This window comes from Pezoporus wallicus, unplaced genomic scaffold, assembly GCF_028554395.1.
Source record: "Pezoporus wallicus isolate ANWC-B61680 ecotype Strahan unplaced genomic scaffold, APGP_CSIRO_Pwel_v1 contig_4722, whole genome shotgun sequence".
Taxonomy (NCBI): domain Eukaryota; kingdom Metazoa; phylum Chordata; class Aves; order Psittaciformes; family Psittacidae; genus Pezoporus; species Pezoporus wallicus.
In genome coordinates this window covers 2,122,946-2,145,370 of record NW_026641840.1, presented here as the reverse complement: position 1 = coordinate 2,145,370, position 22,425 = coordinate 2,122,946, and the positions used below count along the sequence as shown (strand labels likewise).

Genomic DNA, 22,425 nt, shown 5'->3' with positions numbered 1-22,425 from the left:
AGAGCCCCCAGAGAGGGGCTCTTCATCAGGGACTGCAGTGACAGGACAAGGGGTGATGGGTTCAAAGTGAAATAGGGGAAGTTCAGGTTGGAGATAAGGGAGGAGCAAGCAACTGCCTGTGTGGGGCTGAGTTGGGGTTAAACCACGAGACAGGGCTCATGATCCCTTCACAATGGAGTCAAGTGATGCTACGTGAGAGCCAGTGATGCAGCACAAGAACACTGGCTCCATAGCACAGCCAGTGATGAGGTCGGGTCCTCATCTCAGCCTGCAATGAAACACCCGAGTTCTGTGCCACTGCTGAAGGGCTGAAACCCACACTGCTCTGTGCTGTCACCATAAAGGCTGAGTAGGGAGAGGATCTGAGAGTTCTCCTTGTTGGCTGTAGCATCTTCTGCTCACAGAACAGAGCAGTTTCCTCTTGGTTTGCAGGCTGTTACTAGAAAGCCATCCCCTCTGCCTAACAAAGGGACTTGCCTGATAAAAACCTCCCTTTCTGAGTTCAAACCTGGTAAAAGCAGGACATTTCAATGGATACCAGCTGCTGTCTTACTTCTCCTTTTCAAACTATCATTTAAATACACACTGGTGTAAGTAACCTAAAATAAGGAGTAAAGAGCAACAGCAGTTCTGCTTTTCCCATCTGGGTTTGTTGTTGTTCGCTCCCCACAACACCCCTGTTCTTCACCACGTTCCAATCAGAGCTGCCCATCACTCCCCCAGATCCCGCATGTGATGGGATAGAAGAAGGGACAGCAAGGAGACACTGGGCACTGGGGCACAGAGAGGGACCCTGAGCTCCTGGAGGGTGTGTGCAGGAGCTGGAGGGATGGGAGCTGTTTGCAGAGGTGGTGTTTGGAGCGTGCAGCTCCTCACATGCAATCTGTGCCTCCCCTCAAGCCCTTTGCAGGCCATAATGCTCACAGAGGGTGTCTCTGCCATAGAGAGGGAACTGCCTTATGGAGGCCCAGCAGGGTGCAAGAAGCTGCTGCCAGAGCCCTGCCTTATCCTGGATCACGTGTAAGACAGCTCTTCAGGCCATCTGATGCTCTCAGGCCCCATGTCCTGCTACTCCATCTCATACAGGTGTATCTAACACAACCTATCACACTCCCTAGCACTCCAGTGCTGACCTCCAGCAATTCCAGACTTGAGGCACGCGATCTCTCACTGATAAGTTCTTCAAATTCATCTTGTAACAGGCCAAAACCCACCCAGCGGCACCAAACTCACCCTGTGGCCCTGCTCCGAGGGCACTGAAGGGGACACCAAGGTGGGTACATCCTTACTGTGGTGACAGGGACAGCAGGGATGAGGGAGCTGCCACTACTGAGCCATTACCTGATGTCTTCTCTGAGCTTCTTGCTCTCCTTGTAGTGAAGGAGCCACTTCCACCTCCCGCTTCTGTTGAGCTTCTCCAGCACGTTCACCACCTCCTTCAGTTGGCCTGAGGAGACAGCAGGAGCCAAGGGGTAACTGAGGGTGGAAGGAGGTCCCTGGCCCTGCCCTGCTCAAAGCTGGACCACCTGAGGCTGTTCTAGGTGAGGTCCGAAGGTCTCCAAGGATGCAGCCTCAAAACACTGGGATCCTGGTGTTGAACACACTTGCTGTGAATTCCTTCCCCCCTAATATCTAAAGGGATCAGTGCAACTTGTCCCTGTCACCGCTCATCCCAGCCCTCTGCATCTCGAGGAGGAACGTGGTTCTGCTGTCTCTACCACTTCCCATTAGGCAGCTGAAGACAGCAACAAGGTCTTCCCTTTGTCCTCCCTTTTCCAGGCTGTCCTTGTACAACCTGCTCCAGCCCCTGACCATTCTGCTGGCCCCTGCTGTACTTAGATGTTTTGGGGAGCCCTGACCTGGACCCGTTATCCAGATGGGGTCTACAAGTGTCAAACAGAGGGAAGGAACTTATCCCACTTAAAGCAGGAGCAGAGGACACCCATGGGGAGTGTCTGGAGGTGTCAGCAGACAAGGCGAGGAGCTGACACTGTGTTTGCCTCCAAGCAAGAGGCCACAAGACTTACCCAGTGTCACCGTTTCCAACAAGCCATCATCTGACACCACGAAGCCACCAGAATGAAACAGCTCCTGGTACGTGTGACCTGGTACATCTTCAGGGCTGTCCACTCCAGCAAACACCACGTTGGGACGGTGCTTCAGCTGCAGCAAGCAGGGGACCTGCAGAAGGAAGAGATGCTTTTGAACATGCAGCTGCATTTCAATTGCATTTGCACTTCTCTAAGAGTCACACTTGCTCCAGGGAGCCCATCCTGTCCTCTGCCTGTAGCACCCCAACACCCCTGTCTCCATAGCCCAATCCCAAAGGCATTGATGGTGATGGATGATGGTGGTGAGACACTGGAGCAGACTGCCCAAGGAAGCGATGGATACCCCATCCCTGGCAGTGTTCAAGGCCAGGTTGGACACAGGGGCTTGGAGCAAGCTGCTCTAGTGGAAGGTGTCCCTGCCTGTGGCAGGGGTTGGAACTGGATGAGCTTTAAGGTCTCTTCCAGCCCAAACCATTCCATGGTTCTGTGATTCCATGGAGAGAACACAGCACTTGCAGAGCTGGACAGATCTGCAGAGACTCTATAGAGTGTGAAATGAAACTAAACCCCTTCCAAATGGATCCTGACAGTTTGGGTATGATCAGAACAGGTCAGACTGAGTTCTTACGTTGTGGATGTGAGAGGAGACATCCTCGTTCCTGATGACCACAAGCAGCCGATCAGTGTCCGGACACTTTGCTTGGCAGAAGCTCAGGGGTTCGGTCTCCACGTGTCCCAGCTTCCTCAGCAAGGTCTGAAACAGGAACCACGTGAGCTTTGTGTGGAGAACTCCTCCACAACAGCACTGCTGCGCTCCCAGCACACACGGGCCTGGGGACATGATGAGGGGAGCAGCACAGGGACCCCAAGCAGGCACCCTGCAGCGTCCGTCGGTCACAGGCACCATGTGCTCCAGGCCAGGGCTCCAGCCAGAGGTGGAGGAAGCAGACATTGACCTTTGTCAGCAAAAACCTGCTAAAGGAACACCTCGAGCATCATCAGGCCTCTGTGCTGCGGCAGAGCAGCAAATCCCCCCATGCAATCACCATCGCCAACCCTTTAATGGGAGCTGGAGCAAAAGCCACGTTGCAAGGTTTGAATTTGGCCTGTTCCTGCATGAACTCAGCTCTGATTTGGCCCGGGGGATGTTCAAGGGATGGGACAAGAGGAAACGGCCTCAAGCTGCACCAGGGCAGGTTTAGATGGAGCTGAGGAACAATTCCTTCCCCAGAGGGTGCTCAGGCATTGGAACAGGCTGCCCAGGGCAGGGCTGCAGTCACCGTCCCTGCAGGTGTTCACACAGCGTGGAGACGAGGCCTCAGTGCCATGGGTTAGTGGTGGCCTTGGCGGTGCTGGGTAATGGTTGGACTGGATGAGCTTAAAGGGCTTTTCCAACCTAAATAAATCAACCTTCCAACACCTAAGGGGGCTCCAGGAAACCTGGAGAGGGGCTTTGGACAAGGGCCTGTAGGAACAGGCCAAGGGGAATGGCTTTAACCTGCCAGAGGGGAGACTGAGATGAGATCTTAGGCAGAAGCTCTTCCCTGTGAGGGTGCTGAGGCGCTGGCACAGGGTGCCCAGAGAAGCTGTGGCTGCCCCATCCCTGGCAGTGTTCAAGGCCAGGTTGGACACAGGGGCTTGGAGCAAGCTGCTCTAGTGGAAGGTGTCCCTGCCCGTGGCAGGGGGTGGAGCTGGAGGAGCTTTAAGGTCCCTTCAACCCAAACCAGGCTGGGATTCTGTGATTCCAATTCCTGTCATTAGGAGCCAAGATGAAATGGCAGAGGTGGAACCAAACCCCATCCCTGTTGGGTTGAACACGCTCCTGCTGCCTCAGCTCCCACCCCAGAGCCACCCATCCCCGTGCAACCCCGTTGTTACCTTCAACCTTGCAAAGAACGGCTCCTCGCCCGTCTCCACCACGTAGAACGATCCATTGTGGCCACAGGCCTCCTTGGCCACGCTGCAGAGGTGGGACCGCAGCGAGCTGCACAGGTCAGTGATCATCTCCTCGAAGGTCTCCATCCTCCCGGCGAGGGATGCACAAGCCCATTCACTTGTGTCCCCCATACCCACTGGGACATCCTCTTGGCCCTGTGTCCCTGCCCCAGCCGTCCTCAGCATCACCCTCCTGAACTCATCAAAGATGATGGCAACCTCCCCCTCTGTGTCCTGGAGCTTGTGGTCGTACTTGAGCTTGCTGAGGTGGAAGCCCTGGCTCGTGTTTTGGGCTCTGCTCCTCTTGTCACAGAGGGTGTCCTGCCATGGGGTGCACTGGTCCCCATGCTGGGGACCCCCATGCCAGTCAAGCCCACTCGGCCATGTGTCCCAGGGCAGGATTGTCACCTGCAAAGGGCTCCTGCTCCGTGGGATGGGAGCTTCTGGTGCAGGAGATGTCTCAGACATCACCTGGGGACAAAAGTCTTTTGGGAAGATGCTTTTGGAGGTAGAAAAAGGTGGTTTCCCACTCCTCAGGATGTGTTTTAGCTTATCATAGAAACGGAGACACTCCATGTCCAAAGTGTCCTGTGTGATTCCCTCAAACCCCCTCCAAGTCCCCCATAGTGACCGTAACAAATGGGACTGCCCCATACAGTGTCTATGCCTCTTCTGAGGCTCCTGGCACTTCTTGGTGACCACCAAGTTCCTGCACTGCTTGGCAATCCCCTGCTTGTCCCTAATAGTGACATGTGGAGGGATGAGCTCGTTGCTGGTGTCCCCTGGGCTGATGGTCCAGCCATGCTCAGCCCATGAGCATGGGCTCCCCTCCATGTCCAGTGAGCCCCAGTCCTCACTGCCCCCCTCTGAGCACACTGGGCTCCCAGGGGACGAGCCACAGTTAGTCCTTGTGCCTGCAGCATCCATGGATCTGCTGTAGGAAGCTCTGGCTGTGAGCAGGGACCATGAAGTCTCCTCCTGGCTGGAGTCGCTGGAGGAAGCCTCAAAGGTTGAATCCATGTGTGTGTCTTTGCTGGGGAGCTCCTTGGACCCCAGGAGCCCATCTGAGACACCATCAGCATCAGCCAGCTCCAGCCTTCCTGCAGAGAGCACCCTTTGTGCATGCAATGACAACACTGGGAAGGGGGGAGTGTGGATTTCTGTGTCTTCCACCTCTGTGCTGGCCTGGTGCAGCTCAGGAAGCCCGTCAGCTCCCTGAGCCTCCTGCTCCCCTTGCTTACACACAGACTGGAGCTCAGACAGAGGCATCGGCAACTCCCCTGATGAAGATGATGCAGACCCAGCAAGAGGGAAGCTGCTTCCTCCTTCCAAGCCCTCAGGCAGGATGGGTTCTGCCTTGTGGCTGCTTGCTGCATCTGCTGCTTGGGCCCCAGGGCTGGTATCCATGCAGCAGGACCATGGGGCAGCATCTGAAGCTGGAGACAGCACCCTGGGGTGCTCTCTGAGCACCGAGTGTGGCTCAGTGCTGTGCAGACCTGCTTTGTGTCCATGTGGAGGAGCAGGAGGCATCAATCCCAGGTCACCAGGCACATCCATGGGGGAGCTCTCTGCTGGCTCTGCATGGCAGGTGCCTGTGCCTTTTCCCACCTCTTCCACACATCTGGGTTCTAAGTAGCCATTTAAGCTCCCAGCAGCCACACTCACCTCTGCAGCATGTACTTGCCCACAGGACCCCTTTTGCTGGCACGGGACTGGCCACCACTCCCTTTGCTCTAACAGGCAGTGGTGGGGATCTGTGTGTTCACCATGGGATGGAGAAGCAGGAGGGGAATCATGGGCAGGTGAGGACAGCCCATTTGGGTTTCTCTGCTGCTGCTTGGGGTGCTTCTCCATGGCTGACATCCCTTCCTGCATTGAGAAGGAAGGTTCTGGTTCCAGGAGGGGATGAAGAGAGGGCTCTGGCTCCTGTAGTTTGTGAGCCACCATCACTGTGCTGCTTTTGTTGCTCCTGGAGTACTCCTTTGCCCCGAGGCACACATCATCACTGTCCCCAGCTTCAGAGCCATCTGCAAAGGCTGTGTAAGCAAAGTCCTGGCCATCACTTGCTCCTGAGGACTCCAGCACATCCGTGCCGTTGGCAGAAGGGATGTTCCTCTCTTCTTCCACCAAATCCTTGTTCCCTTCTTGCTTTGTTTCACCAGTGCTCAGCAAAGGGAGCTCAGCATCAGCATCACCTCCAAACCCTTGGGAAAGGCCGCTGCCCCCTCCCACACTGCTCTGTGATGGGGACCGGATGTTCCCCAAGGTGTCCTGCTCCTCTGGAGCAGCCCCAGGACCTGCTGCTCTGTCAGGAGGTATCAGGCAGACAGAGCTGGAGTCAGGGGACAAGGCCATTGACAGGTCCTGGCTGCTCGGTGACCCAGCCCTGCTCCCAGCAGATTCCCACCCTGCTGCACAGGGTGCACAGTTCTTGTCTGGCTGTGTCTCACCAACCAAGCTTGGGTCAGATGGTGATGGAGGCAACAACCTGCTGTCACAGGGTGACCCCCCATCAGCTGCACTGCCTGTGTGTGCCAGGCCAACACCCTTCACCTCTGCATCTGGGGTGGCCAAAGCCTCTTCCAGCATGTTCAGGCTTGGTGCCACCCCACCAGGAAGCCTTTGAGGGCCAGTCCCAGTCCCATCTGACAGCTCTGGCATTAATCTGCCTGGGCAAGGGGATGCTAAGGCAGGAGGGCTGGGCACAGGGACACCAGAGCCCTGTGGCCATGCTGGATGCACTGGGTTCTGCTTGTTGTGGTCATAGTCCATGCTGTCATCACTGCTTGCAGAGAATGCCAAAAAGCCAGGCTCCAGGGCTGTGCTCTCATATTCACAGTCCTCCTTCTCGTCTTCTACCTCTTCCACCTCTTCCTCTGAACATCCAAAGAGGTTCTGTGATTCCCTCCCTTCCCTCCTGGCTTCACCAGGCTTTGCAGTTGTAGGACTTGCTTCTAAGAAGAGCCAACCAGAGGCCTGTTGTGGCCCATCACTGGTGGCCCAGCCACTGTCCTCAATCTCCATACAGTGCTCAGTGTCTGCAATGCTCTCTGTGTTCTCGGGAGGGCCGGGGCCATTCCCTGACCCTGCTGTCCATCCACTCTCCTGCTGCTCTCCTTGTCCATGCAGTGTGCATGGGGCATCTCTCCAAGGAGCTGAACTGGGATCTGGGGCTTGGCTGAAGGGGTTTTCCTTGCCCAGCACAGCTGGGGGCTTGCTAGTATCACTGAGCTCATAAGCAGGGCTGGGGGTGGTTGTAACATCCTTCATCCTTCCCTCCTTGGGTGGCTTCTCCTGAAACAACACAAATTGGAGGTTAAGAAAGAAGAGGAGGTTATCAAAAGGAGTGTGAGCAGCAGATCATGGAGGTGCTCCTGCCCCTCTACTCTGCTCTCGTGAGACCCCACTTGCTGCACTGTGTGCAGTTCTGGTGTCCTCAACATAAGAAGGACACGGAGGTGTTGGAGCAAGTCCAGAGGAGGCCACGAGGATGCTCAGGGGCTGGAGCACCTCCTGTATGGAGACAGGCTGAGAAAGTTGGGGCTGTTGAGCCCGGGGAAGATAAGTTGCATGGAGACCTCTTAGCAGCTTCCAATGTCTGAAGGGAGCTACAAGGATGCTGGAGAGGAGCTCTTCAATCAGGGACTGTAGTGATAGGACAAGGGGTGATGGGTTCAAACTGAAACAGAGGAAGTTCAGGTTAGATCTAAGGCAGTTCTTCCCTGTGAGATTGGTGATTCCCCAGCACCGGTCACTGTTAAGACTGGGCTGCACAGGGTGCTGGGACATCCAGTCTAAGTCATGCTTTGCCAAAAAAGGCTGGACCAGATGGCCCTTGAGGTCCCTTCCAACCTGGTATTCCATGAGTTTATGGTCCTATGCCTGTGGCAGTCATCTGGGGCAGATAAATGCCGGTGAATGCTCCTCACTCCTGCTTTGTGGACCTCCAGTACCTGGCTCTGAGAGAGCCCACACGCATCTCTGCTCCCCTCCTTTCAGAAGATCCTATTCCTGTAAGCATAAAATGCATTCTGTGTCCTACAGACTTGTATCACTCACACCCCAAGCTCTTACCTTAGTGATGGTTGGGATGTCATGCCCATGCTCCTCAGCAATGGCTGCAGGCTCTTTGTCTTTCTCATCAGCACGTTCAGGACAGCTTGTGGAGGAAGGCTCCTCCTCCCCACAGGGCACCTCTCCTGAAGATGACACTGTGTTATCAACAACAGCAGGAGTCCCACCAGCATCAGTCTGAGAGTCTGCAGAGTGGAAGTGACCCTGGTTACGTGTGGTGTGATCCACAGAGCTGCTGGGAGTCTGGACAGGGTCCGAGCGACTGTCTGCAGGGCACTTCTCCAACCCAAAATAGTCCTCACCATCATCACTGAAGTCAAGGAAGTCCCAAGTGGTCTTTATTGAGACATACTTCTTGGGGTCGCTGTGCTCCACCACCACCCTCGTGCTGCTCAGCAGGCTGGGCTTGCTATAGAAGAGAGCCACCCACATGTGGAGTATCAGCTTCAGCTCCTGCACATCATCAGGCTGACGAGAGTTCCAGGGCCTGCAAAGAAAGCAAACACAGACTGGAACACCTTCATCCTCCCTCCAGGTGACTGGCACAAGGCATCCCCTGGTTCCCCACAGTGCTAAGCCCCAGAGATGCCTATTTGCAGTCATGGATCACTCAATGCAGTTATTCCAGCATATTGGAATAAAGAGAAACTCACAGCTGCAAAATAGGACTTGGGCTCATGGCATTAGATATCAATTCTAGCTGCAGAGCCATGGGAATCATAGACTGGCTTGTGTTGGAAGGGACCTTAAAGCTCATCCAGTTCCAACCCCTGCCACGAGCAGGACACCTTCCACTAGAGCAGCTTGCTCCAAGCCCCTGTGTCCAACCTGGCCTTGAACACTGCCAGGGCTGGGGCAGCCACAGCTTCTCTGGGCACCCTGTGCCAGCACCTCAGCACCCTCACAGGGAAGAGCTTCTGCCTAAGAGCTCATCTCAGTCTCCCCTCTGGCAGGTTAAAGCCATTCCCCTTGGCCTGGCCCTACAGGCCCTTGTCCCAAGCCCTCTCCAGCTTTCCTGCAGCCCCTTTAGGCACTGGAGCTGCTCTCAGGTCTCCCCTTCAGGAGCCTTCTCTTCTCCAGGCTGACCCAGCCCAGCTCTCTCAGCCTGGCTCCAGAGCAGAGCTGCTCCAGCCCTCGCAGCATCTCCATGGCCTCCCCTGCACTCGCTCCAACAGCTCCACGTCCCTCTTGTGCTGCTGCCCCAGAGCTGGATCAGGACTGCAGGGGGGGTCCCCCCAAAGTGCAGCAGAGGGGCAGGATCCCCTCCCTGAGCTGCTGCTCACGCTCTGGGGGTGCAGCCCAGCACATGGTGGGGTTCTGGGCTCAAGCGCACACTGAAGCCGGGTCATGGGGAGCTTCTCATCGATCAGCACCCCCAAGTCCTTCCCCTCAGGGAAGACACCAGCTTTAACACAGTAAAACTGGGCTTTTTAGCATGGGAAAGAAGGCAATGATAGTGCTGAGCAAACAGAAAGCAAAGAAAGCCCCTTCCAAAAGCACTCCAGCAGGAGCCAACCCCTCCAGATAGCCTTCCAGAGCAACTTACCCATGCAGGCCACGAACAACTGTCTTCTCCAGGGCATCATTGGTGTATCTGCTGTCCAAGTGGAAAAGATACGGTGCATTCCAGTGGCACGTCACCATTATGGACTCATCACAGATCTTCACTTTGTGTCTCTTGGCAAAGTCTTCCTTCACCCTGTTCCTGTGCCTCATGGCTATGGCCTGTGGGTGGCTGCTGCTCTGCTGGTGCCTGAAGGGCAGCACCTTCCCAACCAGGGGCCTTGCTCGGTTGCTCCTGGCGGATGCTGGTGCAGGGTTGGATGTACCTTTGGGATTCACGGGTTTCTTTGAGTTCTCAGGCATCTGTGAGGCGTATGAGTGCTCAGCAGAGATTAAGGTGTTATTGTTCACCTTGTTCACCTTGGGAGCCTTTGGAGTCTTTTTTGGAGGCAACACATGGGGTTTTGGTGGCCTGGGCCTCAATCTGTTACTCATACAGGAAACCGTAGAGTTTTTCTCCCTGGGACTAGAGGCCAAGTCATTTAAGACTTTGTTTTCCGCAGGATGCTGCTTCTGGTTTGGCACGACCTTGCTAGGAGAGGTGTCTCCCTCTGCGAGCCTTGTCACCCTGTGGTATTCATGATCAGAAGCAACACATGAGGATTTGTGCTTGTGGTGGCTTTGCTGCTCCTCTGGAGAGTCACTGGAGTGGCTGCAGGACTCAGCTGCCACCTCATTGTCTGCTGGGATAACCAAAGGACTACAGGAACCCAGAGCCAGGTCAGCCAGCAAGTTCAAGGCATGGGGCTCGTACCTGTTCCTCTTCAGGTTGAGACCAGGATCACCAAGTCCATCTGGGCAAACCTCACCCATTTTGCTGTCATCTCCATGACACTGGGAAGAAGCTTCTCCTGGGAGGACAGAGGGCAGCTCCTGGTGCTCTGAGTAAGGAAAACAGAGATTAAACAAAGGCCACATAGGTGTTCAAATAGCTTTCGGTTTGACAGGAAAAGTATGTCTCCAACGTGGAATTTACACACTTAAACCAAACCCCATCTCCATGGACATGGCTACTACAGAATGATCCAGAGCTGGGAATCTAAGTGATTTCAGGAAGCGGGTTTATTCTCAGAACTAACAGGCATGGGATCCAAAGGGAACAAAACATCCCTTGGCCTCTGTGCACAGGGTTGTTTGGCCACTTAAATACAACCCGAGCTATTTCAGGTGTTTCCTTCACCCTTTTTATTTTGCTTTACATTTTGACCTAGCTTGAGTATTTGGGAGTCTTCCCTCCTGACCCTTGGGCTGTGCTTTCAACAGTCCATTACAAAACCCACCCCAAACCACTGAACCACAGAGAAAACCCCTGTGCCCTCATGCTTCCCACTGCACACCCTACCTAGAGCATAACCTGCTCTTGAGCTGAACCTCAGAGCACACACACTGAAACTCTTCTTAACAAGTCCAGCTTTATTAACTGCAACCAAGCAGCCTGGTGCTGGCTGGCACTTTGCACCCACAGCCTTGGCCTCCCTGTGTGTTATGATCCAAAGGCAGCCACAGCACAGCACGTAAGTGTTCATGTAGTTTTCACCATGGCTCTAGGCCCATGTTCATAAAACCAGTATGAAGACATCAAATAAAATTAATGTCTTCTACTAAAAAACACCTCAGAAACATCTCCCTTCAAGTAAAACCTTATTGAATCACATCTGTGTTAAAGTCCAATGTGTTACATTGCATTTCCTTGAGAACTGCATATCCGTATCTGCGTATTCAATATCTGAAGGGGGCTACAAGGATGCTGGAGAGGGACTCTTCATCGGGGACTGTAGCAATAGGACAAGGGGTGATGGGTTCAAACTGAAACAGGGGAAGTTCAGGTTGGAGATAAGGCAGAAGCTCTTCCCTGTGAGGGTGCTGAGGTGCTGGCACAGGGTGCCCAGAGAAGCTGTGGCTGCCCCATCCCTGGCAGTGTTCAAGGCCAGGCTGGACACAGGGGCTTGGAGCAACCTGCTCTAGTGGAAGGTGTCCCTGCCTGTGGCAGGAGTTGAAACTGGGTGAGCTTTAAGGTCCCTTCCAACCCAAACCTGTGATTCTGTGAGGGACAGTGTTTGATACACACACACTGATGAAAAATGCCACATTTCAGAAATACATGGCAATAAAAGACCAAGAAGGCAGGATAAACTGAGCTGAGGTGCCTGAACCTGTCTTCAAAGTCTCCAGGAAGAGGAAAAAGGCCAGAAACAGCTGAAAAAAAAGACATCAATGTGTGAGAAAACACAACAAACTAAGAAAATGACTCTTCTGATCCATCACTTGTCTTGGCAACATAATACTGGTTCCCAGTTTCACTTGCAGGCTCCCAGCCAGCACCTGCAGGTACCACAGTCAGGTGTTGTCCACTCAGGGCTGCCTCTTAAATATGCTGCAGGCTGCAAAGGCTGTGACAATTCCACTCCTTATCCCAGCAGTTTGCCAGGGATGCAAACTGAAGGAATAGGAAAGGACTCACAAGAGCCCCTGTCTGGTTTGTCCATCCCGGAACAAGGATTTTCACCATCACCTTTGTGTTTTATACTAGGCAGTTGCTTTATCCACTCAGTTTATACAACTGCAGGCTGGGGGGCAGCAGCACTCAGACCCAATCCAGACCTCTAAAGCCCTGTGGCTACTGCCAATGTGCTATTATGATCATCTGGTTGTGACCTGCCTGTGATGTTTGATGGCTCAGCTTTTAAAGGCAAGATTTCCATAGGGAACAGCACTCTTACCACTTTCTGCTTGCTTGTTGGCTTTGGGTTTCGAGGAGCTTTTAGCCACAGGTTTTAATATCTGCCTCTTCACTGGCTTTCTGGTGCTCTCAGCAACAGGAACCTTCTTCTCCTCTGGCTTCCTCAGTAGCCTTGGTCTCTTGGTTTCCAAGGCAGAAGCATCAGGAGCTGGGGTTTCCTTCTGAACAGCTCCAGACTGTGTTTGCTGCATGAATTCTGCAGACAGGACCTCTGCACCTGGAAAAGAGAGAGCATCACCTTTGGTTTGAGACATATCGGACTAAAAAGGAGTCATTGCAAAATACCAAGTTAAGGAATATGAGTAAAGTATAAGGAATCACAAGGAAAAGCTGAGGGGTGACAGGCACAAGTTAATCCTGGAAGATTCCAGCTGGACACAAGAGGGGAATGTTTCACCATGAGAACAATCAGCCATTGGAATCATCTCCAGATGATCATCTCCAATCCCAGAGAATTGGATTCCCCAGTGTTGGACACATAAGATTTAGGTGGACAGGGTGCTGGGGCATCTCATCTAGATAATACTTTGCCTAGAAAGGTTGGACCAGGTGATCCCTGAGGTCCTTGCCCACCTGGCATTCCATGGTTCTGTGAATTTGGAGTGCTTTAGAAGGGATTGGCAGCAGCAGAGTAGTGTTCCACAACTTGCTTTATGCATCTGAGCTGAGTAACAAATGGGTTTGTTACTGATGGGAGTGATCAGTGAGCAGTTATTAAAAGTTAAGCATCACTTCTTAAGCTCATTAAAAACTTGTTTTCCTGACCTGGAATAGGTGTTCTCCAGGGATAAAATCACCCTAATTCCTGGCTGGCACAGGAAGCAGCCTGAGGGCACTTATTTACCTCTCCAAGAAGCACAGGTACCTCAGCAATCCACCCTTGAGATCCACCAACAGATGGATCTCATCAGCAATGCCACCACTTGAGGCAAAGGTGCCCCAGGACTGAGACTCAGAGGTAACTTCATCCCACAGTGCCACCCCTGTGCTGCACAAGAGCCCATTCCCACAGTCACTGCCCTACCTGTGGTGTGTGTAAATGGGAGGGGAGGTCACAGAGGATGGCACTAACTCTGCAGTAGTCCTTTGAATGGTTCTGGCCATGTTTCATCACCAAGACTGAGATTCATCTCAACCCACTTTCAGACTCTGTACATGAGGCAGAGGCTGACTAGAGAGCCCAGGTTTAACCAGCCTCAGTGATGAGACAGGAGCCTTCAGAGAACAATTCATGCATTGAGACAGCTCACATGAGCAGCTCAGGCCTGATACCAGCTTTCAGCTGTAGCTGGGTGGGATCAATCTCACACTTTAAGAATGCCATGCTAAATCATGGTCGAGATGGTTTTGTTCAGGGTGAAACTGGCCCAAATGCAGTTTAGTTCTGTTGAATTCAGATTGAGCTACAGCAAAACGAACCACTTTGAGTCTCAGTTTGGGTGTGGAAATTGCACTGCTTAATTTTCATAGAATTCCAGACTGGTTTAGGTTGGCAGGGACCTTAAAGCTCATCCAGTTCCAACCCCTGCCATGAGCAGGGACCCCTTCCATTACAGCAGCTTGCTCCAAGCTCCTGTGTCCAGCCTGGCCTTGAACACTGCCAGGGATGGGGCAGCCACAGCTTCTCTGGGCACCCTGTGCCAGCGCCTCAGCACCCTCACAGGGAAGAGCTTCTGCCTAGAGCTCATCTCAGTCTCCCCTCTGGCAGGTTAAAGCCATTCCCCTTGGCCTGTCCCTACAGGCCCTTGTCCAAAGCCTCTCTCCAGGTTTCCTGCAGCCCCTTTAGGCACTGGAGCTGCTCTAAGGTCTCCCCTTAAGGAGTCTTCTCCAGGCTGAACCAGCCCAGCTCTCTCAGCCTCTGTTCATAGCAGAGGTGGGCTCAGGAGGCATCTGCTTGCTATGGGCACCTGAGGGGGCTGGGAAGGGGCCATGGCTCCTAGTGAACCCTGAGCATCCCAGCTTCTGGAAAAGCAGGAGGAAGTTAGTCCCCTTTATACAGCACTTACCTCTTTTCCTTCTCTGTGGCAACTGCAAGTTGGCTAATTCAAGTGTGGGCTCATCAGACTTGTCTGCAGATCCTGGCTTCTCAGAAGATAAAGCAAGGTTGATCTTATTGGCTGCTTTCCTGTTGCTGCTGCTATGCCCCATTTGCTTCTCTGGTGGTGGCAATTCATCCCTGGTGCTGTTTGCAATCTCTCTCTTGGGTTTCTTCCTGCTACTCTGCACCGAGAGCTTGCTGGTTAAGTCAACACCTTCTGCAGGCTCTTCACCAACCTGGTCCAGCCCCAGGGTGGGATGTGGGTCTTCACTTCTGACTTCTTTTTCTCCTGTTGTGTTGAAGAGAATCAGGTCTGGTGGCAGAGCTGAAGATAAGTCTGGTTCATCAGCAGCCTCTGAATCACAGCAAAGAGACTGAGCAGCACCAGGCAAACATCCTAAAGCTGTTGCCAATGGCAGAGTGTAGCTGCTGGAATCAGAGAGGTAACTCTGCAGCTGGGAGAAGGACTCCTCTGAGCACTTCTTGAGGGGATTTGTACATTCATCCTCAGTTAGGGAGAGGGCAGAAGAAAAGGGAACTTCACTGCTTTGGCCAGAGGAGGACCCTGTGTTTTGGTCAAGCTTTGCATACTCCTGGAAGTGGTGTTTGATCCATGTGCTGGGACTGACTGTGTCCTGCCCTGAAGAACTGGTGGCTTTCTGTAAGGCATAGTGGAGGCCAGGCAAAACGGAGGCTACTCTCAGTGAGATGTCACTCTGCTCCCTTTCACCTCTTGGCTGGTGCTTTGCAGCTATGGAAGGAAAAGAAAAGCATTTTATTCATTTTAAAAACAAGATTCAATTCCCCAAATCACTTCCCTGTTACATGCAAAGAGAACATGAAAGATTCTATGATTCTATGAACAAGCCCCAGGAGCCAACCTACAGAAAACTAACCCAAGGATGATGGCCTGGTTTGAGGCATGCTTGTAACTGGTAGAAAGGTAGAAGGTAGAAAGGAATTTCAGATGGAATTCCAAAGTGGATTAAACTAAGATTAAAGGCTGCTGTTGTATCGGTTAGCTTCATTCTGCAGGGAGATCACACACATAGTGGTCTAATTCCCTTCATTCCAGCAATTCTCACTGAATCCAACATTTAAGGCACTCAGAGCTCTCAAAACACAGGGGTCTTTTGGGGTTTTAAACCTGTTTCAGCTGAGGGCTGCCCATCGAGGGTGTTTAGGCCAGCACTGCCTTCAGATCACTTGTGTTGTTTATGTCCCTGTCCAGATGCTGCTTCCAGCAGCTCCATCTCTACCTGCTGTCAGCATGGGATAACCCACTTCACATGAAGACACCACATTAGCACTGTGGAGCGGGATGTGGAATATGGAATTCCCATCAGACCCAGAAACTGGATAAATAAAGAACATGAACCCCTGGGTGATCTTCTAAAACTGGAGGACTGATTCTACTGAAAGCCATTGGTGTTTCTCACTTCAGGAGGACTAAAGCCTATCATTAAAGTGTAGCTCCCAACAGGGATGAACAAGAAGTCCCAAGGCTCTAGGGTGTCCCCCCTCTCAGATGTCACCATGAAGTAGGCTCTGCTTGCCACAGCAGGGTCCCCTTGGTGTCCAGAAGTGCCTGTGATGTGCAGAGCTTCAGTGGCATTCTTCTCTGCACAAGCCAGATTTATCCAGCTTCATCCACTGCAACCCAGCAACCTGATGCTGATGCTTTGCATCCACATCCTTGGCCTGTGTGTTATGATCCCCCTCTGAGGTTTCTTTTGGCTGCAGGAGCAGGCTGACAGCCCCAGTTCCTTTCCCTATCCCATTTCTTCCCAGTGGGTGTTTCCCTCCCAGATGTGTGATTTTCTTTGCCTATTGGTCCTTGTAACTAGCAAGCCCAGGCAGAGCTGTGAGCCTACTCCCAGCTTCCTGCCTCTGCTGCTGGCTCTGGAATGCTGCGGGTGCTCTGTATAGCAGGCTTGTTCTGCCCTACATACCTCCTGAGGCCGTCTGCACAGGAAGGGAACAGATTCAGAGGCTGCTCATTTTGAAACAGGAAACATTATTCATGCTCTGAGTCTGAACTGAGTGAGTTGGGGCTGTTCAGCTGGAGAAGAGAAGCTGCGTGGAGGCCTCAGAGCAGCTTCTGGTGTCTGAAGGGAGCTACAAGGATGATGGAGAGGAGCTCTTCATCAGGGATTGTAGTGATAGGACAAGGGGTGATGGGTTCAAACTGAAACAGGGGAAGTTCAGGTTAGATCTTAGGCAGAAGCTCTTCCCTGTGAGGGTGCTGAGGCGCTGGCACAGGGTGCCCAGAGAAGCTGTGGCTGCCCCATCCCTGGCAGTGTTCAAGGCCAGGTTGGACACAGGGGCTTGGAGCAAGCTTCTCTAGTGGAAGATGGTGAGGATCTCACACCCAAAACCCAGTGTCTGAAGCCACCAAAGGGAACCCCCTACCGTTCAGTCCCATTGACTGGGAGGAGGTGAACAGGAACAGGGCCAGGAGGCTGCCAGGCTCCTTGGGGTCAAATCCTACGGCAGAAAGCAAGAGGTTTTGTTTAGACTGAGTGTACCCACCCTCTGTCCCTAAACCAGAGCAGGATGTTTAAGCACAGCTATTGGCTTCTACATTGGTCTTACCATCATCTTGTGCCAAGGCAGAGGGCGTGAGGAGGATAAGGAATCCTTGATCTTGTAAATATTTGATGATTGCCTACAATAAACACAAAGTTAAAGCAACCACTCCTTTCCTTCTTAGTACACTTTCTATCACTCAACAGGACTCTCAACAAGCCTGGCTTTCTGCTGAACATGTGCCAACACCGCCAGCTCCTTCCCTGTTAAGGAGGACACTGCTTGTTTCATGCCACTTGGATCAATTTGGATCTGTAACCAAAAGTGTTCCTTTTATGTTGCTATTGAGCTATCAAATCCCTCACATCTGTTCCTTAATAAATAGCTATGCTCAGCCAAACCAGCTGCAATTAATGGATAAGGTTAATAACTGTGGCCCCTTCAGTTCAAAAGCTCCTGGGCCTCTCAGTCAGGAACTGCTTTTCACAGCCCAAGGAGAAGGTTTTCCCAGCAGGAAAAGCAAAGCTGGACAACAACATCTGACAAAACACAACCAAACTGTTCCAGACACGAGGCTGAGTGAAGTTCAGGCCATGCAGCTTCTTTATCATCAGTGTTCAGTTCTTGGCCCCTCACTATAAGAGAGACATTGAGGTGCTGGAGCGGGGCCAGAGAAGGGCAAAGGAGCTGGTGCAGGGCCTGGAGCACAAGTGTGATGGGGAAGGGCTGAGGGACCTGGGGGGTTCAGTCTGGAGAAGAGAAGGCTCAAGGGGGACCTGATGGCTCCCTACAACTGCCTGAGAGGAGGATGGAGCCAGGAGGGGCTGGGCTCTGCTCCCAAGGAACAAGGGATGGGACAAGAGGAAACGGCCTCAAGCTGCACCAGGGCAGGTTTAGATGGAGCTGAGGAACAATTCCTTCCCCAGAGGCTGCTCAGGCATTGGAACAGGCTGACCAGGGCAGGGCTGCAGTCACCGTCCCTGCAAGTGTTCACACAGCGTGGAGACGAGGCCTCAGTGCCATGGGTTAGTGGTGGCCTTGGCAGGGCTGGGGAACGGTTGGACTGGATGAGCTTAAAGGGCTTTTCCAACCCGGGTGATTCTGTGATTCTATGATAGACTCTGCTGAGTCTCAGAGCTGCCTGACTGCATGTCTAAAACAATACATACTGAGGCTTCTCTTGTGTTTGGGTGTTACTTGATGCCTCATTACAGAGCTTGGCTTGGAATGCCTTCCCCTCCATGGGGACATCCATTTGGATCTCTTTCCTCCATGCAGACACATCTTTGCAGGACACTTACAGGAACTGAACAGCCCAATGGCTTCTAATGCTCTGTGAATTGCCACTGATCCCAGTCAATACATTCAGACATAACAGAGGGTTGGACTACTGCCCATTTCAGCCTCATTTCTCCAGGACAAAGAAACAGCTTTGAAAGCACTGAACAACTTCAGGGTAATATTCCCTACTCAGAACAGTAGCTCCTTGCTTTGGATGCCTCAAGCCAGCAGTGCAGAGATGTAAGAGCCAGTACCATTCCAGCTCAATGAAATAGCTGTTTCTCACTGCCAGAATGAGCTTTCAGGCAGGTAAGGAGGAAAGTCAAGTCATAAAGCAGCAGCCACCTAACACAGAGCTGACAGACATCAGTCAGAGCCCAGAGCAGTACAGCTGGCCTCAGGCAACCCCACCTAGCCCCAGCACCCTTTCCCTTCCACTTGGGCACTGCACAAGACAGGGTGCCTGGCACATGCACAGGGAAAAGAGATGGAGAACACTTTTGGGAGGGGAAGAAGCAAACCCAAAAGGGGCTGTGACTGTTTCCCTGCTGAAGTAAGGGAGATGAATTCATCCAGTTTGACAGATATATGAGGGTGGCGAAGCTCCAGGGAAATAACATTCCTAATGGCTTTCAAACCTAAACTGCTCACAGCCACAATGCAACCATCTTATTGGCCCTGAGGAGAAGGACTTGGGGGTGTTGGTTGATGAGAAGCTCCCCATGACCCGGCTTCAGTGCAGGCTTGAGACCAGAACCCTCCCGTGTGCTGGGCTGCACCCCCAGAGCATGAGCAGCAGCTCAGGAAGGGGATCCTGCCCCTCTGCTGTGCTCTGGGGAGACCCCCCCTGCAGTCCTGATCCAGCTCTGGGGCAGCAGCACAAGAGGGACGTGGAGCTGTTGGAGCGAGTGCAGAGGAGGCCACGGAGATGCTGCGAGGGCTGGAGCAGCTCTGCTCTGGAGCCAGGCTGAGAGAGCTGGGCTGGGTCAGCCTGGAGAAGAGAAGGCTCCTGAAGGGGAGACCTTAGAGCAGCTCCAGTGCCTAAAGGGGCTGCAGGAAAGCTGGAGAGGGGCTTTGGACAAGGGCCTGTAGGGACAGGCCAAGGGGAATGGCTTTAACCTGCCAGAGGGGAGACTGAGATGAGCTCTTAGGCAGAAGCTCTTCCCTGTGAGGGTGCTGAGGTGCTGGCACAGGGTGCCCAGAGAAGCTGTGGCTGCCCCATCCCTGGCAGTGCTCAAGGCCAGGTTGGACACAGGGGCTTGGAGCAAGCTGCTCTAGTGGGAGGTGTCCCTGCCCGTGGCAGGGGGTGGAGCTGGAGGAGCTTTAAGCTCCCTTCCAACACAAACCAGTCTGGGATTCTTTGCCAACCCCTCTAGTGCTTGGCAGGGTGCATGTTATAACCTTCAGTAGCTGCAAACATGGAGTAATGCACCAGAGCATATGGTTGGCACAGATCCCTGTAAGAAAGGCACTTGGACTGTGTACTGATTAAAGTGTTTTTTATTGGCGAGCACAGATGAAAAAAGGGATAGCATAGATAAGCTCATGCCCCTTCAGATGCTGGGAACCTCAAGATGAGCTATGGCATTGACCTGTGCCCCAACCGGACGTCCAACTGATGCTGCACAGTTCAGTGTTACCTGCACATGAAGGGACATTAAGATTGTCTTTGCCATCTTCTGTTTTCCTTCCCATGTTGTTACCAATAAAAGGCTTTAATTAATACTTTAGGGAGCGAGAGTGCTTTTCTTACAGGGTTGCACAACCATCACTTGCTCTGGTATGTTACGTGAGTGGAGCTCCACATCAGTGGGCAGCTCTTCAGCAGTGCAGCACAGCAACAGCTCTTCCAGGCAGTTGATGGGCTGCTGCCAGCTTGCAGTGAGGGGAGGATGTGGCCAGCAGCCAGGATTTACAACTCCGAATCTACAGGAAGCCATCAGATGAGAGAGAGAGCAACCAACAGCAGCAAAGCCAAACCCAACCCAACCCCAACTCCCAGCAGAGATGCAGGTGTTGTGCTCCACAGGGGTGAGGTTTATTCCTTGGATTCATCAGGAGAAGTGACAATCACACTGGGAACGTGCTTGAAAAAAAGCCTTATCATATCACACATCACAAGGGAAATTCCCCATTAAAAATGGATAACTCTAACATCTTCAGAGATCCTGGAAGCCCCCAGGGATTCAGCAGCGTAACTGTGGGCATTAAGCTGAGGGCAAGCAGCTCAGCTGTCAGTCAACACTTTATATGCAGAAAAGACTAAACTATGAGAATAACAAAGCAGGAAACTAATACTTCAAGCAGGGAAATTCATTCCATTTTGCATCAGTTCAGAATCTGTGGATAATGTTACCACATATAGCAAGAGCTGATTGAAAAGGCCACTTTCCCCCCAGAATGCCCATGGTATAAAACACTTACCAAGTCCTTTTCCTTCAGATTTTCTATTAAATGATCCATTTTATATTGCTCCTTATTTGATATTTCTACTTCATACAGGCTGAAATAAACACCCTGAAAGCAAACTGCAGACAAAAGAAGAGAGAATTGGATGTTGAAGTAGTGCCTCTTGTATGGTTTCTGAACAAGTGCTCCTACACCAGGAAGATGCGTGTGCAACTGGTGGAAGCACTGGGGTTTAGCAAGACTTCCTAAGCTGGTATATGCAGTCACAGCACAGGCTGTTTCCTCTTCAGCCCATGCTTCATAGGAGATCTTTCCTATCTTTTCTCTCATTTCTATTTAACCAGTGCTGTGTGCTTCAACAGAGATAGGGAGCCTTTCAGAGGGAAATACCTCATTCTAACGTGCTTTATTCTCCCCTGCTATGAAGCATCCTTCTTTCAGACTCTGATCCTCAAGGGATGTTAACAAAGATGTGATCTGGACCCACCGGACCCCTCTGAATTTCACAACAGGATTCTTCTGTTCAAGTATTTCCTCTCTTTCACCAGCGGGTCTTAAGATTGTGGCTCCAGGGCACCTTTAGCAAGTGTTGCTGTGGTCTCCCCCCACGTCTACTGCCTCTTCCCAGCACTATCCAGTGTCCATCTGCACTGTCAGCTGAATGCTAACCCCCAAAATAGCAGTGCCTCCACCTGGCTCAGCAGAGCTGGCAGGAGGCAATACTGCAGCAACCCACACTTACTTTGGTGCAAGACAGAATCATAGAATCAGCAAGGTTGGAAAAGACCTTTAAGCTCATCAAGTCCAACCATGGACTTCATCAAGTCCAAGATGACATGGAAATATACCTGGAGCTTCTGCAAATCACAGCAAGAGCTCTCCATGTACAACCTCCCCAAGAGGTGGAGTGTAACGGAGAGACATGTAGGGAGATCAGGTTAGAAGGGGTAAGTTTGTCTCCCTGCATTCGCTCTCAGTTACATCCTATTTGGTATCTTGCAGAATGGGAGCCCAGGTCTCTAAACAGGGTCTCCCACCTTGTTCTGCCAAAGATGAAAGAGCTGCTTTGGGAAGAGGATTGTATCACACCAGGAGACCATGTGAGGCACAAAGACATTCCTGTGCTGCCTTTGCCTTTCTCCTCACTTATCTGCAATTAGTCACACTTGAAGACAGGACCCAGCATGACGTGGAGCTCTGATCCCCCCAGCAATTCCTATGGCACAGCACAAGCAGGTTACTCACTGTGCTGGCAGGTTTTGCACTCACCTTCATTCCCAGTGTAATTTCTTTTCTCAAAGGCAGCCTCTGGTAGCTTTTTCTTCAAGTCAGACAAATCCATGACATGGTTAATGTCCAGGCTGGGAGGCCTGTGGCGATAAAGCAGCAGATGGTGAGAATGAAAGCAGAAAAGGCTCTTGGAATTAAGCATAGCAAAGAGTCCTGGTTGTCCTGTCACTGTGAAACCAGAGAGAGCAGCTCTGGAGAAGGCTGGAGGTGTTTGTGAACACCTCCAAATACTGATACTGGTGGCTGTGTTACTGGCTGTCACTGGCTGTTTCAAGTTTATGCTGCTTGGCTTCCGACTACTGAAGATTGTAAATATCTGTTGGATTTGGATGCTGGTTACTCCAAGTAGGTGATAGGACAAGGGAGAATGGCTTTAACGTGCCAGAGGGGAGACTGAGATGAGCTCTTAGGCAGAAGCTCTTCCCTATGAGGGTGCTGAGGTGCTAGCACAGGGTGCCCAGAGAAGCTGTGGCTGCCCCATCCCTGGCAGTGTTCAAGGCCAGGATGAACACAGC

At 52.3% G+C, this 22,425-nt stretch overlaps 1 protein-coding gene across 1 annotated transcript in view; it reads right to left on the bottom strand.

Moving 5' to 3' along the window:
* TASOR2 (transcription activation suppressor family member 2) overlaps positions 1 to 22,425 on the bottom strand; it is a 40,383-nt gene that overhangs the window by 1,649 nt on the left and 16,309 nt on the right. The window contains exons 10-21 of the mRNA XM_057425513.1: positions 21,890 to 21,990; positions 20,636 to 20,739; positions 16,997 to 17,069; positions 16,814 to 16,888; positions 14,370 to 15,152; positions 12,344 to 12,580; positions 9,607 to 10,504; positions 8,061 to 8,547; positions 3,930 to 7,280; positions 2,680 to 2,805; positions 2,028 to 2,181; positions 1,342 to 1,447 (exon numbers count right to left, since the gene is read on the bottom strand). Of these exons, the coding sequence (XP_057281496.1) occupies positions 1,342 to 1,447; positions 2,028 to 2,181; positions 2,680 to 2,805; positions 3,930 to 7,280; positions 8,061 to 8,547; positions 9,607 to 10,504; positions 12,344 to 12,580; positions 14,370 to 15,152; positions 16,814 to 16,888; positions 16,997 to 17,069; positions 20,636 to 20,739; positions 21,890 to 21,990 (6,495 nt within the window). The remainder of the gene's footprint in view (positions 1 to 1,341; positions 1,448 to 2,027; positions 2,182 to 2,679; positions 2,806 to 3,929; positions 7,281 to 8,060; positions 8,548 to 9,606; positions 10,505 to 12,343; positions 12,581 to 14,369; positions 15,153 to 16,813; positions 16,889 to 16,996; positions 17,070 to 20,635; positions 20,740 to 21,889; positions 21,991 to 22,425) is intronic.